The following is a 15,662-nucleotide window of genomic DNA, read 5'->3' as shown; positions in this document are numbered from 1 at the left end:
GAAACGTTCGAAAGCTTTAGCCTGTGCTGCATGGAGTATGTCTGGACGCTGTGGCCTGGCCATAGTCATAGATAGCAGCATCCCACATTTAGTATGTTTATCTTCACTTAGGAACATCTGTGTGAGTGGATATGTACCTCCAGTCCATTGTCTGTCCATCCTTACATGTTATCACTGAAATACCAGACTACTTGTTATGTTTCCTTTTTGATTTATTACCCACTTTACGGGGCATATTGTAATGATATGTGAGGTTCTCTTTCATCCTGTAACATGAAATAGTTATTTCGAAAGATATGGTTACCTAAGACCCTTTAAAATTTAGTGAATTATGTACATCTTTGGGTTATGGGAACAGATAAGCTAGATGTTGGGCTTCACAACTGCAAATCAATTTGCAAAAGGCTATACGAAAGATAATGCTTAATGTAATTCAACTTCTCTTCCATTAACATCTTGAGTTATGGTGTAAAGTTCTGTATTTTTATTCTAGAAATGTAGCTGACATTAGCATTCAGGTGTACGGTGCAGCTTATCTCTGGTGAAGAATCTTTTAAAATTAAGTTAAATACAGCACAAAACACCATAGAAAATCAATAATATTTCATTTCTTTTAAGTAAGATCTTTCTATATACATTTGTTGGGAGTGCTTATAAATTTCTCCCTTTACAGGAGTATTTTATAATAAATGTCAGTTATAGATTTAACTGTAGGAAAAAAATAGTGCAGGTTTTGAAATACCTTTAATATATCAGATAAAAAACTGCTTAGCTAAGTATCAGTGTAGGAAATAGTGGTACAGTCTCTTAAATGATATTTTTAAAGTGTAGTGATATTAATGGGAGAGCATTTAGGACCTCAATATGTGAAATACTGTAGGACTCAGTACATTCTGCTTTAAGATATTTTAAGCTGCTTTGCTTATTGGATTGCTTGTCATAACCCTTTATACAGAGTAGAGATAATAAAAACATTTGCAGATGGATGTGAACTTGACACACAAATATATTCTTTTTTGTTTAATTACTCCCATACTAGTAATATGTGATTTAGTTACTTTAGCATTACATTTATAGTCTGAAGATTTTTATTCTAATATTAGCTACCATTCCAGTGGTATTAGCAAGTGATTGATAGAACTGGTTAGAATTAATTTGTTAAGGTATTAGAAATTGAACATTGGAAAAATCTGTTTTTTAATAGCCATGTATGCATTAGTGAATTTAAAAGCACCCTCTAAGGGTGTTATTAAGGAATCATTTCCTTTCTTTTTTTTTAAAGAAATAGCTAAGTACAAATTAAGGAGAAATTAACTACTCTTTTCAGGTTCCTTTTATTCTACAAGTGTGATCACATTGGTGATTACTGTGGCAGCCACACTGGAGAGAATAATATTTTAAATTCGGCCCTCACAATTGAAATAAGTTTTTTGTTGTTAGTGTTAGGGCGCAGAATGTGGGAGTCTGTAAAAGGCATTTCCTGGCTCTCAGATTTGTTTCTGCTTATGGGAGGTTAATGAATTTGAGAATAAGAGAGAATTGGATGCCCATTAAGACTTTAATGTATAATATTATGAAGAATCAGCAGTTAACATCTAAATTAAAATACATGACTTCTTTTTTTTCTTTTTTAAACAACACTAAACAGTTTTAAAGTTTTATTTTTAATGTTTTTGGCCTGTGGGATCTTAGTTCCCCAGCCAGGGATTGAACCCAGACCCTTGGCAGTGAAAGCACCAAGTCCTAACCACTGGACCTCCAGGGAATTCCCAACACTGAACATTATGTTAATGACCTGCTTTATAGTAGATGGAAATACGTAAATGAAAACCCAGGAATTTTGCTCTTTGTTAACACTGGCATGGTACTAAAAGATTATGAATTATTCCAGTTGTAGGACAAACTCTTGATTTTTAAATTTCATCTGATTTTCTTATAATTTCACCTAGTGAAGTGAACATCAGAATATTAGTTTAAGACAGAGGGGCCAGGAAATCTTTATATGTCTAAGAAAAGATGCCTACTCTTTTTTCTGTTACTGCAAATGGTGATAACATATGTCTCCTAAAGTATTTCTGTACACTTTTTTTTTAATGACAGAAGAGAAAGACTTATTAAATATAACAGTATGTTTACTTATAACTTCATTTGGTATGACAAATGTGGGTGTTAACTTTTTGAATATAAAAAGAATCAGTATATTTTAGTGATCTAAGATTTCATAATTCTGGCATGCTGAGAATTGATCTTAAAAGATACTAAAAATTTAAGAATGACTATTAAAGTTTTTTTAGGTCAGAATATAAAATATACTGTGTTGACAAGGATAAAAATGCTTGTGGTCTTAAGGAGACTCATTCGTAATTCATAAACCTGGTAGGAAATTTCCTGTTCTTTTAATCCTTAACTAACAAAAGACAGAGTCAGTCATCTACTATGTGCTTTAGACATGAAAAAGCTACTCTGGGTCCCAGTGTGGGCTCAGACTCGCCAATCCTTACCTTAGAGAAAACTGAAGCCGCTTATGTGGTCTTTGAAGTTCAAGTATGATTTCCTCCTGTCTCCACTTAGGTACTCTGTTGGCCCTTGGCTTTTTGGTACATCATTAGAGTTTATATATCTTGACTATGGCTGGAGGAAGTCATTGCAAATGGGTTTGTTCAGCTGCAGACTTACTGGGGCAGATATTCATTTCAACACTTTTTAAAGTCCTTACTAGGAGAAGAAAAAACAATTTTAGGTCAAACAGTTCCCAACGTAATATTATTTGTAGCTTCATTAAATTCTCAAATGCGCCAGTGCACATGAGATTTTGTACTTGTAAAATAATATGTATTTTTATTTTTTACTACTAGATATACATTACTTTTCAGTATGGGATCAAGAATACAGTTTTAGTCGTTAGCTGCTATATTTTTTAAACTGAGTTAAAAGGGAATTGTTAATTTTAAGTTTATAATATTGAAAGGAAATTAATTTTTAAACGGTCTCTTCCCAGTTCACTTACAAACTAAAATCTTAGCATATTTTTCTTGGTGTTGGGAAAACAGTGGTGAAGAAGGTAAGGAGTCCTAGCTTTCAAGGAGTCTTTCCATTCTATGGGTAGTCATAGGCAGTATTTATTTGTGCACATAAAAGAGATAACTTCAGACTGTGAAAAGTATAGTGAAGGAACCAAAACAGACAGTGGTGTTGGAGGGAGATTAGGAGTTGGAGGTAGGCAGGGTTGACAGTTACTTTAATAGGGAAGAGATAAAGGAAGGTCTCCTTAGATTGTGACAAAAGGGACCACTCATGGAGTGATCTGGGAGAAAAGCCTTCCCAGTCCTGGAGGAGCAGGGATCGGAAAAGGAGGCTGATGTGCCTGGCACGTAGTAAGTGGAGGGAATGGTTGTTGCTGAGTTGGGCATGTTGGCTCAGCTGGATCATGCGCGGCCTTATAGATGAAGAGTTTTTTTATTTTATTTTATTTTTTTTAATACTTACAGGAGGAAGTTGGGAGGAATATGATCTGATTTATGTTTTTGAAAGACCACTCTGGCCTTGGTCTGAAGAACAGATTGTAGAGGGTCGGAAAAGTAGGCAGAGAAGTCATTTAGAATCTATTGCTGTGATCCAGGGGAGAGGTTGATGGCTTCTTGGACTAGAGTGGTAGCCCTGGAGGTTCTAAAAAGAGGATGGATTTCTTATAGATATGTAATAGCCCCTGAGCAGGAAATGTTCTGGTTCTTTACCTTTAAATTCTGTGGTTTCAGATCATTCTGGCAGCTCTGAATCTTACTATATTGTGGCAAAGGAAAGAATTGTTCCTAGGGCACAAGGGTGAGTTAACATACAGCATAGACTATACACCAGTCAGATTTGTTTTACTCAGTCGGACAAGTTGCAGTGAGTGTTTATTTGATTTTCTGTAAATGTAACATTTTGTTGTTGCAGGAAATGTTTTCCTATTTGTCCAACCAACTAAAGAAACTGTCGGAAGCTTACAATGAAAGACTTTTGCATACACCTCACAATCCCATATCTTTAGGTAATTTTATTTCTTTTTTAAAACATTAGTACTTCTGAACCATTTCCACTGGGAGGCTGGTTTTTCTTGAAAGAGTATGAATTCGTCCTTGTTGCAGTGATGTTTCTAATTTCATTACAGTATTAATTTGTAAATTTTAAAAATGTAGTTAGTCTTTTTAAATACTTTAATGTATTTCAAAGGTAAAAATCTATGTGCTGAAAGAATTCATATCTTATTGTGTTACAATGAATATGTGGAAAAAATACTTTCACCTCTTGCTTCTTACCAGAATAATTTGGTCAATAATAAGGAATCTATATAACTATTTAAAAATTTCTACCAGTTAAAAAAACACCATAACATTGGATATTAAAATTACAATGTTATTATTGTTAGTTTTCCTGAGTATGCCAATGTTAGAGATATCAGTGTTTATGATGATTTAATATTGTCATTGTAGTACAGGAGCTACTAAACAGGGTAATATGAATGTTGACCTTTTATGCATTTAACTAACATTTAAGCTTCATAATTACGTCTTTTAATTTGTGAATATATGTAGTATAATATGGTTCATATTTATGTATATCTGAGGAAAGTAAGGAAATTAGTAATTTGTAGTTGAAGCCTTTTCCAGGAATGAACTTCCTTGGAAAACCATTTGGCCATTGATAGATAATAAATCACCCCAGTCAGTCCTCTCTGTTGGTTTAAAATCTAGGTAGATGTTATAGAAGGTGACATGGTGTGATCTGAATTCCAGTTCTGCCATGTAGTAGCCTCTAACTTTCTTTTCCCTGTCTATAAGTAGAGATAATGATCCCTCACATACAGAGTTAAAAGTGGTTAAGATTATAATTGTCAAGTATCTAGTATGGTAAGTCATACTATTCATGTCATTGTTCTGTGCATTTAATTGGAATATTCACTCTTTGGAAGGGTTATATGGAAATTCTTTTCTGATTCTGAGTATGTTAGCTTGTTTTACAATATTTTTCTTTGATATGCAAGAAAATCCTTACTATAATTTATTAAGTACATTAAGGTGAAATGGTCCCATGAGACAATGAATAAAAAGTGCTATCTCCATGAAATAAGCCAGTTGCAAAAAGATAAATGCCATATGATTCCACGTATGTGAGGCACTCAGAGTATTCAAAATCACAACAGAAAGTGTAATGCTGGTTGCCAGGGTGGGGGAGAATGGAGAATTACAGTTTAATAGGTGTAGAGTGTCAGTTTTAAGATAAAAAGAGTTATGGAGATGAATGGTATGATGGTTGTATAACAGTGTTTGAGGTATTTAATACCACTGAAGTATATACTTAAAAATTGGGTAAGATGGTAAATTTTATGCTTTATGTTTATTAACACAATAAAAAAAAGTAATGTCTTCATGATTGTTTGTTTCTTGAGTGGTTTCGTGCTGGCGAACCAAGGCTCGCTGGAATACTGTTTTCTTTTTCAGCGATGACACTTAAAACCCTGGATAAACGGTGCAGCAAAGCTGTCACTCAGCTTGGCTCCATGCTTTTTACAAGACAGGTTTCTGGAGCCAGGTGAGTATGTTTAAAAGGGGATTGGTTTTATTTTGTGTTACAAAGTTAATGAAGTACATTTCCTTACCAGTAAATCCCCCAAGTATATGGTGAGCTATACCTGAGGATTCATCATGTAGGAAAATAGTGATGAGGTAGAGAATCTGTGAGGCTGTTATGCATCCACCTGTGGCGTGTGAAGCAGTCACAAAGGGATATGAATCTTGTTTAATAGATACACAAAAGCAAAGTTCATTACCCCCTGTACAAATTTTTGTATTTATTTTCCTTTGTTAGATAATCTTCACACTATGGTGTTAGAAGTAAGTTAGCTTCATTCCTAAGTTTAAGTGAAAATGTTTTTAAGGAAAAGTCCATTTCCTAAACTGAAAGCACCTATGCAATTCTTGTCTTGCCTTTGAAAAATGTCTTTTTTGCTTTTATAGCTTAAGATGAATTTCATTTTTCATTTTACATTTGATGAGGTCAGAGAAAGATGACTTGAAGTATCTTGCTCTAAGTACTCTTCTTTACATGCGTCTACTAAAGAATTTCTCTCTGACTACCAGAGGTCAGAGATTTCACATCAAAGAACAGCTTTTTAAAAGGAAAAAATCTTAGATTACTTAACCTTTTTACCTTGATGAGCTGTATCTGTATGCAGCATAGTTTTGACACTTATAAAATGGTTTCCTTGGCCTTGCTTTTTAGTGTTGCCACTATTTGTCGTTATGTTTAGGTTGATCTTAATTGGCTACTTTTAAAAAAAAGTACCATTAGAAATCTGCTTATATCAAGTATGCCAGTGAACTCAAGGTTTAAAAATGCATGTGCCATTGCTGAATATTGGTAGTTGCTGACCATCAATCTACTGTAAGCAATTACGCGATTTCTTCTGGAGCCTTGCTTTAAAACCTTCCATGCATAATATGATCAGATAGCTGTAATTTTAGTCTATTGATTACTTGAGGAGATACATGGCAGTTAATCAAAGTGGTTTGATTTACAAACTTAAATATTCCATTGAAGGGTGTATATGTGAAGTGTCAGATTTCCATTTTTGGTACAAAAACAGAAATAGTTTTCTTTCTACCTTTTTGAAGATGTGAAGGTGTTTTTGATTTCTAGAGCTTGTAGCTTTTTAATAGAAGATAAGTTAATGGTAAGCATCAGATAGTACCTTCCTGTGTGAAGTGCATTATATCGTATAATTTTATTTTAAGGCTGACAGTCTATTTTCATAGGCTACGATCTATGGCTGATTTTAAACTTCTTAGAAAGAAAAGTGGGTGTAAGGCTTAGTAACACAGCTTTCTTTTGTTTATGAGTGATACTCTGTTAACATCACCAAACATATTAAATTGGTAAATCTTTTCCTTTGCAGGGTTGTTCCTCTTGGGTCTATGCAGACTGTGAGTGGCTACACTTTCAGGGGCTTTATGTCACATACAAATAATTACCCTTGTGCTTACCTCAATGCTGCGTCAGCCATCGGAATGAAGACACAGGACGTGGACTTGTTCATAAAGAGACTTGACAAGTGTTTAAAGACAGTCAGAAAAGAACAAAATAAAGAGAGTGACATATCTGGAGTTGACAATAATGACAAAACTGAAGATGTGGATATAGAAGAAATGGCTTTAAAACTAGATAATGTATGTCTTGACACATGCCAGGATTCTTTTTGATGACATGTGAAGGGTTTCTTTTTGATGATTTGAAAGGAGTGAGGAGGCTACAGTATAAGCTAGCAGTTTAAAGACAAAATGTAAGATTTTTGAATTGAGGATTTCATGGAGAATATTTGGTCAAGGAATAGACTATGGTCTGAGCTGGCCATTGATGATTGTTACACTTGTTGTTTCTAGACTGCTTCAGTCATTACCATCCTCAACAGGTCATAATGTACAATTAACATTTTTCTAATTGTTAAACATTTGCCAATTAAGCATTATGATTCAGATAATTCTTACTAATATGTTGATAGTAAAATTACACATGACCTCTGATTCTCTTTGAAATGTGTAGACTGCGTTCCTCTGACCATTCTCTTATCATTCACAAATTACTTAGTTTCTGACCACACAGAATTTAGAAAGATCACTAGTGCTACTGTTCATTAGATGTTTGTCGATGTGTGTAAGTCACGGTATGCCTGTAAAATGGATATTTCCCAGGAAAGCAGAGTCAACGAGTAAGCTTTAATTTTCACTCAACAGAAATGGATCTCAACTTCAAGATGATTTGCTTATATCTAAGAAACATCTGGGGATCTTTTTGATTGTCAAAGCTAGCAGAATACTATTGATATCCAGTTAGTGGAGGCCAGGCGTGTAGTTCAGCATCCTACAATGGGCAAGACAACTTCCCCAAACAAAGATTTATCCAGCCCCAAACCTCACTAGAGCTATGGTTGAGAAACACTGCTCTCAATTCTCTCATAGCTCAGTCAGTAAAGAATCTGCCTGTGACGCAGGAGACCCGGATTCGATTCCTGGATGGGCAAGATCCCCTGGAGAAGGAAATGGCAACCCACTCCAATATTCTTGCTTGGAGAATCCCATGGGCGGAGGAGCCTGGAGGCTGTAGTCCATAGGGTTGCGAGAGTTGGACGTGACTTAGCGACTAAACCACCACAAAGTAAGAGAACTCCTAAGTAAAGAGAAGTTTTCCATAGCAACTTTACTTATTCACCAGTAACTTAATAGAAAGTAGCTCTGTAAATGTTAATGAACTACACAGTGTGCAGATTATTAACTGATGACTGAGGTTACCTCTTCTAAGTATATAATTATAAATTGTTAATACAGCATATGTGCATTTTTCCATTTGGGAAAGTGAAAACTGTTTCAGTGTTTTTTGCCTCAAGCAGTCTTGGTTAGCTTGTTCAGGTGTTTTGTACAGCCATCATCAAGAGTGGTTAACATGGGGATTCTGAACATATTTTTGCTGGGGAGGTGAAAATGATGGAGTATGATGAACAGGTGTATTCCCTACCCATTGCCCATATGCTTCCTTTCTGAGTCTGAAATTCTAGACTTACTGGCTATATCTGTTATTTTTGGTGTTAATTTTAAGACTGATAGTCTAAGGAATTAGTGAAGCTCCTGAATGCATCAAAGTTTCAAAACAGTATTTGTTAAGACTTGCCCTGTGGAGCATTTATTCCTAAGAGATGCTCAAGGGTATGAAGGGTTCCATGAGCAAATAAGTTGGGAACTTTGCAAAACCTGCCTATTGGCATATTAGAGGCTCTAAGAAACTCTTCTATTTGAGTTTGAATATATCCTTATCTAAAGATGGAACCTGTTTTTTAAATTAAATACTTACTGGCATCCCATTGAATGTATTTTTGAAAACACTACAGTCGAGAATGCCACTTTTCTCTCTGGATTGTGTTTTTCCCCATTGGTTTGGTATTGTAGACTGTGTTAAATGAGCTCAGATTGCTGCCACTCCCACTGGTAAGTTAGAATATTTTATTGCCAACTTAGGAAGTCCACTGTTGAGATAAGTACTTAATTACAACTATCATAGAAGGTTGCTTTGAAGTTTTTGTATCTATGGGGTTCAGATATTTGAAGTGTCTGGGTTCTTTAAATACTTCTTTCAAAGGAGTAAATCCTGGATTAAAAAGTTGTATAATGTTTTTAATGTGAATTTGGGGCTGAATCGAAGAATTAGTAAAGGTGAAGAGTTGCTGTAGACCCTCTCCAGTCTGTGAAGGGAAGTGAAGTGACGTTGTGGATGTTTGCTGGTGTTGCAGTATACTGTCCACATAAGCCAAGATCATTTCATAGAACGAGTGATCTATTTTATGTGATCATCATTTAACTTAAGAAAGGCCGGAGTCGAGAGACCTGCAAATGTTTTCTCATCTGTGGTGTATCAGCAGTTCTGGGGCTACAGCTGCTGGATAGATAATAATTCTAATTGAAAATAATTTACACCAACCCACATGTGAATGATAGCTATGTTATAACATTCCATTCCTGGTGCATAAAATCAGCTGCAGCTTTTACTGTTAGCCTTTTCTTTTCAGAGATTTTAGAATTCCAACTCTATTCCTGCTGGTTTCAATTTGACCTTGAGGTTGTAGAAGTCAAGAATTTTTGAAGAGATATTACAGGTTCTGCATATTTAGGCTTTCCTTTGCCCCCACGCCAGTGTCCTTTGACTTGCTATCTCTCCTTTCCATGTACATACAAGTTATTTATTTTAATCTCCTAGTAATGATTGGTAAGCCTCATAATTGGCTTTAGTTATCGTCTCACTGGGGCAAAGGGCCAACCGATGATATCTTTTGCAATCAGTGGCTAAGATGATCTCTTCTGTCTTTGTGATCCAGCTGCCCTTATTAAGACTATCAGGTAGAGTTTTTGAGTTTAGTTTTTAAAGTCATTGGGCTGTGTGGTAGTCTGCCCGGAAAAGAAAATTGAATAATGTGAAATATTCTTTAGGTCACTACACCCAATGTGTTACTTACTATACACAGAGCAGGAAAGGGTATTTTCAATCCAATTCTCATTTTGGCTCTTAAGTTCTCTGCTGACAAATTCTCCCTCTATCAGGGAATGATATGTGATACTAGCCTTAGGAACTCTGTGTTCAACTATAAATGTTTTTATTTAGTTTTTTGCGTTAGTTGATGAGTTGATCAAATGTGAATTATTGAATACAGTTATGTTCCGTCAGTGGGCACTTGATATACAGAATGATAACTTTAAATATAAATTGAGTTTTTTTTCCTGATATTTTGCTCTAGCACATACCTCTGTTGTAGTTCTGCTTCTTTAAGCACTATAGTAAGTACTGTCATGAGGTCTAAGCTATAGTCTGTGCCTTTGGTTTTAGACTAGACGGCCATGGTAGGTCTTAGTAAAATTAAACAGAGATAATTTGTTCAACCAGTGATGTTACTTTAATATTGAATTAGTAGCTCATCCTAAGTTATATTCTTGTCTTCTTTAGTAGAGGAAAAATCCAACAACTGACAGGTATGGCAAACCCTGATGAGTCCCATTCAGGGAAACTGTTTTGAATACGCACACACTTGGTGCATACAGAATTGGGCTTTCTTTCCCTGCTGTCTGAAATGTGCTCATTTCTGCCAAGCCCTCCATTGCTTTTGTGCTTTGCATTCATGAGGCCAATCTCGTTTTGAAACTAAGTTTGTGTACGTAGAAGTTTAATTATTTTAGAGGCTTGATACCCTCTGGATAATTTGATGAAACAACTGAATATGCTGTTAACATCTTTTTTAAATTGCTGTAAGTAGTTTTTTCTTGTCTGTCACATTGGGTTGATTACTGGTCTCTCTTGGCCACTCAGTATACAGGTCTCAGACGTCCCCACTGTGTTCTTCTGTGCCTTCCTTTTTACTTTCATGCTCTTCTTGGTCATTATGGTATGTACACATGTAAGATGATGAGTTCAAGGCTGATGACTATATCTTTATAATTTTCCACCTAATATTTTAAAGTTCAATCTAAGGCCTTAAGCAAAATCTGAGATATTATTTATATGGTCTTATTTTTATGAAGTGATATTGGTGTCAACTTTAACTTGTAGAGAACTGTGAAGAAAGGCTGTGTTTAAATGTATAGTTGTGAGGGATTTTAGCTATTAGAATTGAAGCCTGCTAACTTATATGTTTTACTAAAAGAGAAAGACATTTCCAAAAATATTTTTGGTGTAGACTATTTAAAAATAAGACTGAATTGTATAATTTATTATAAAATAAATTTTTAATAAATCATGGCAGTGCATTATATTATTTTACCTAATCATTGCTACAGATAAAATCTGAAAGTGCAGATAACTAACATTAAATTACTTGCACATGTTTTCATTTAGTCATCAGTATTAACTTGCTCAGAAATCAGCAAGGAAAGTCATACTTTGTAATGAGACTCATGATTCACGGGGATGGAGGTTAGATTATTTTTTTTTTTTAAAAGAGGAAGGAGAAGAGAATCTTCTAGCAGCCATTTCACAAAGCTCTGTTGACTGTAGAACATTGGAGGCTTAGAAGTATTTAAAAAGAAACATGTTAATTAAAAATAAAATGGTAGTACTTTCTTCTTCAGCCGACTTCATTTTTAAATTGTACTATTTGATTTTTGCAGGTTCTCATTTGATTTTTAATTAAATCTTTGCACTGGTACTTATTAACCCACGTGAATTCACATTTAACCTCTCTGAATCTCAGTCTCATCCTATGTTAAGTGGGTACAATCCTTTAGGATTGAGGGTTTAAATGAGATATAAAGTGATTAACTCAATACTTGAAACATAGCACTTGCTGTTAATAACTGCTACGATAGTCTGCATAAAGCTATAATGTACCAATTTTTACTAGATTTAAATTAAATTTTAAAAATTAAATGAAAATCTATTTCTAAGCTTATTAGGTGGATTTTTTTTTTTTTCCCAGCCACACCATGTGGCTTGTGGGATCTTAGTTCCCTGATCAGAGGAACCTTGGCCATGGCAGTGAAAACACCAACTCCTAAACATAGGAACCCACCAGGGAATTCCCAGCAAAATTATTTTTGAGAGAGAGTCATCAATGAAATTTTGTTCATCTCCAGTGGAAATTGCAAAGTATTAGTTGATTTTTGATGACTATCTTTTTTCTTTTTCCAGAATTTTTCTATTTAAATTTTTGTGAATTTTTGTTTTGTGTTTATATCTGAGAGTTTTTTTTTAAAGAAACATTTAAATATGCATCAATAATTTTATGTGCCTGAAGTTTCAGATCACAACCCAGCAAAAATGTATAGAGAAAGTTCATTTACTATGATGTCTGCATCCATTGTATTATCTGACCAAAGTTTTTGGTGTAGTCAGCAGACCTACTAGCACAGCAGTTTGCTATATTTACCCCTATTCTGTCGTGTCCGACTCTTTGTGAGCCCATGGACTGTAGCCCACCAGGCTCCTCCGTCCATGGAATTTTCCAGGCAAGAATACTGGAGTGGGTTGCCATTTCCTTCTCCAGGGGATCTTCCCAACCCAGGGATCGAACCCAGGTCTCCCGCATTGCAGGCAGGCACTTTAACCTCTGAGCCACCAGGGAAGCCCAACTTTATAGTAGAATGACCAAATATGGTTCTCAAGTTTACATCTTTAGCAGACCTCTTTCTTGAACTCCACACCTTTGAATTCTCCTCTTTCCCTTTTTTTCCCACATCCTACATCTAATTCATCAAGAAACATTGTTGGAGCTACCTTAAAAAGTTATCTAGGATCAAACCGCTTCTTACCTCCTCCTCTCTTATTGGCCAGGTCTCGACTATCAGTGTCTCCTGTCTGAATTATTTCAGTACTTCCCTCCCACCCCTGAAAGTCTCCCTGCTCTCTCACCGTGCCCCGTTACCCCAGCCGGGGTGATCCTTTCGAGACGTGCAGTCACTCGTCTGCTCAAACTCCTCATGTCATCAGTGTAAGTCATGGTCCTTGTTGTGCCCCCAAAGGCCCAGCAGCATCTGGCCACCCTACTCCCACCCCCTTTATCTCCCTGACTTCCTTTATCTCTCTTTTCTTTCTACTCTTCACCCTTGCCCCTTCCAGCCGAACTGGCTATCTTGCTGTTCCTCAAACACTGGGCACACTTTGCCTCAGAGCCTTGGTTCCAGCTGCTTCCTCTGCCAGGGAACAGCTCAACCCAGATGCTTGGCTCGTTCACCTTTTCATGTTTTTAATCAAGTTTTCCTTCCTGATGAGGTCTACCTAGACGACTCCGCTCAATACTGGTAGCTATCTCCCCCACTTTAACATTGCTTAAAATTTTTCTTAAAATTGAAAGTGGAGCCTCAATTTTTTTGTGCTTAAAAGTGGGCTTCTTGTTAAAATGCAAATTTGAATTCAGTAGACCTGGGGTGAGGCCGGCATTTGTAGCAAACCCACAGGCGATAACAGATACCGACCTGTGATACTGGCCCAGGGACCACACTGAAGAGCAAAGATACAACATATTATGTAATTTAACTGTTTATTATGTACAGTTGTTTATCTCTATCCCTCTGGCTAGAACATAAGCTACTTCAGGGCAGGGTCTTTGTCCCCTCACATATACCCAAGTAACCTAAATGGCACCTGGCACATGAGACAGTGTATTTGTTGTATGAGTGATTCAGTAGGCGTTATTAAATATATTTTAACTATGAATGAAATCCTATCATGTCTGATTGAGTCTATTCAGTGGTTTTCTATTGCTTCTAGGACAGAGCTCCAAAAATCCTACTTGGTTATGGCAGATCCAAAGAGGTCCTGCTCCAGTCTTCCCATCAAGAGAAGACTTTGCTACCTGGCTGCGGCAGTGTGCTTAGCTGACAACCTCCCTGGTGTTCATTCCTTTCTGTTTTTCCTGGCCGCTCCTGGAGGCTCATGCTGTCTTAGTTCCCTGACCAGGGGTTGAACCCGTGCCCGCGGCCTTGTTCGCTCCTTCAAGGTTAGCTCACACCTCAGTTGTCCGCTCTTTTGTAATTTAAAGTACTAATTACTGTTTTAAACCTGGGGCAAGACAGTGGTTTAGCATACCTCTGACAAGTGGTCCATACACTGTGAGAAAAGTAAGTCATCCCCTGAACCTTTAGGAGGAGTTCTGTAATGACCAAGGTACTGTGGTGACCATGACATAATTAAGAGACCAGACTTCTACGTGTCTGAGTGATATTGCACAAGTTACTTTTGACTCGTCTGTAAAATTGGGGTGATGATATCTATGAAAGTTGAAATAAAGATCAAATGTAATCATGTGTGTGAAGTACCTAGCAAGGAGTCTGATAAACAGTAAGTGCTTTGATAGTAGCTATTATTACCTGGCAGTTAACAACAACAAAAAAGAGATTTCAATAAAGTAGCACCAGAAACAAGTCTTTTAAAATGTAGCTCTGTTAGACACAGAAAGCAAACCTAACAGTTATCAAAGGGGAAAGGGATGGAGATAAATTAGGAGTTTGGGATTAACATAAACACACTAATATAGAAAGAAACAAGGACCTACTGTATGGCACAGGAAACTATAGTCAATATTTTGAGTATAGGAAAAAAATCTAATATATATATATATATATATATATGTATATATACACACACATATCTGAATTGCCGAAACTAACACAAGACTGTAAATCAACTATACTTCAATTTTAAAAAATGCAGCTGGGTTTAGAGGCCTGATCTTGATTAAATCCTATTAGATCAGATGAAAAAATGAAAATTAAGATGAACTGTATTCAAAGCTCTTGTTTAAGTGGCCATTTTCCTCATGGCCCCCTCCCTCCCTCCTCTCTCCTTTGCTCCCACCTTATTTGCTACTGTTGGTTTTATTTATTTGTCTTAAGTCTTTTTTTTTATCCTGTTAAAATGTATTAATAGCTACATCAGGAAATAGATAACTGCTATTTACCCTTAGCAACAACGTCTTAGTTTGGATGAGTTTATCAGATGTTTCTCTGAGAGTGGTTTATTAAAAAAATTTTTTTTTATTATGGAAAATTTCAAACATATATTAAAGTAGAGAGAACCATACAATGAGGTCCACCTTTGACACTTATCAAACCCTATTTTGTCTCACCTGCACCACCCTCTTACCTTAAAGCAAATATGCATTTTAAGGTGTAGCTCACATTTCAATATGAATCTCATAACTGAGGAATCTTCCTTTCTCCTAGGAGGAGAAGGGGGCAACAGAGGATAAGATGGTTGGATGGCATCATTGACTCCATGGACATGAGTTTAAGCACACTCCAGGAGCTAGTGAAGGATAGGGAAGCCTAGTGTGCTGCAGTCCATGGAGTTAGTAAAGAGTCGGACAGGACTGAGTAACTGAACAACAACTAAAGGACTCATTTTTTAAAAAATCACGATACTATTATCAACCCCAATTAATGATATCTTGATATCATCAAATATGCTATCATTGTTCATTTCTCTAATTACTTTCCTTTTTTACATTTGAGTCCTGATCCAAATAAGATCCCCTAAGGGTAGATTTTAGTGGAAAAGGGAGAAGAGGTGAGAAACAGATGGCTTGAGTAACCAGAGACAATTAGACAAGTGCAGAGAAAAGAGATTCACAAGGCTTGAGATGGTATTTTTCTAAT

General features: G+C 36.1%; 1 protein-coding gene across 4 annotated transcripts in view; it reads left to right on the top strand.

Annotated features, from left to right (window-relative positions):
- SEPSECS (Sep (O-phosphoserine) tRNA:Sec (selenocysteine) tRNA synthase) overlaps nt 1-14,653 on the top strand; it is a 43,807-nt gene extending 29,154 nt beyond the window's left edge. The window contains exons 9-12 of one of the 4 annotated variants that reach the window (XR_009696514.1): nt 3,937-4,030; nt 5,481-5,571; nt 6,935-8,190; nt 13,777-13,911. Coding sequence is in view for 3 of the 4 variants with exons in the window: in XM_061164482.1 (XP_061020465.1) it covers nt 3,937-4,030; nt 5,481-5,571; nt 6,935-7,205; nt 13,777-13,887 (567 nt within the window). In the remaining variant the exon portion in view is untranslated. Of the gene's footprint in view, nt 1-3,936; nt 4,031-5,480; nt 5,572-6,934; nt 13,738-13,776 lie in introns of those variants that run through there. The other 3 variants (XM_061164482.1, XM_061164480.1, XM_061164481.1) reach the window with 3 other exon arrangements.
- Nucleotides 14,654-15,662: the final 1,009 nt, after the last annotated feature.

This window comes from Dama dama, chromosome 17, assembly GCF_033118175.1.
Source record: "Dama dama isolate Ldn47 chromosome 17, ASM3311817v1, whole genome shotgun sequence".
Classification (NCBI taxonomy): domain Eukaryota; kingdom Metazoa; phylum Chordata; class Mammalia; order Artiodactyla; family Cervidae; genus Dama; species Dama dama.
This window is presented reverse-complemented; position numbering and strand designations above follow the sequence as displayed.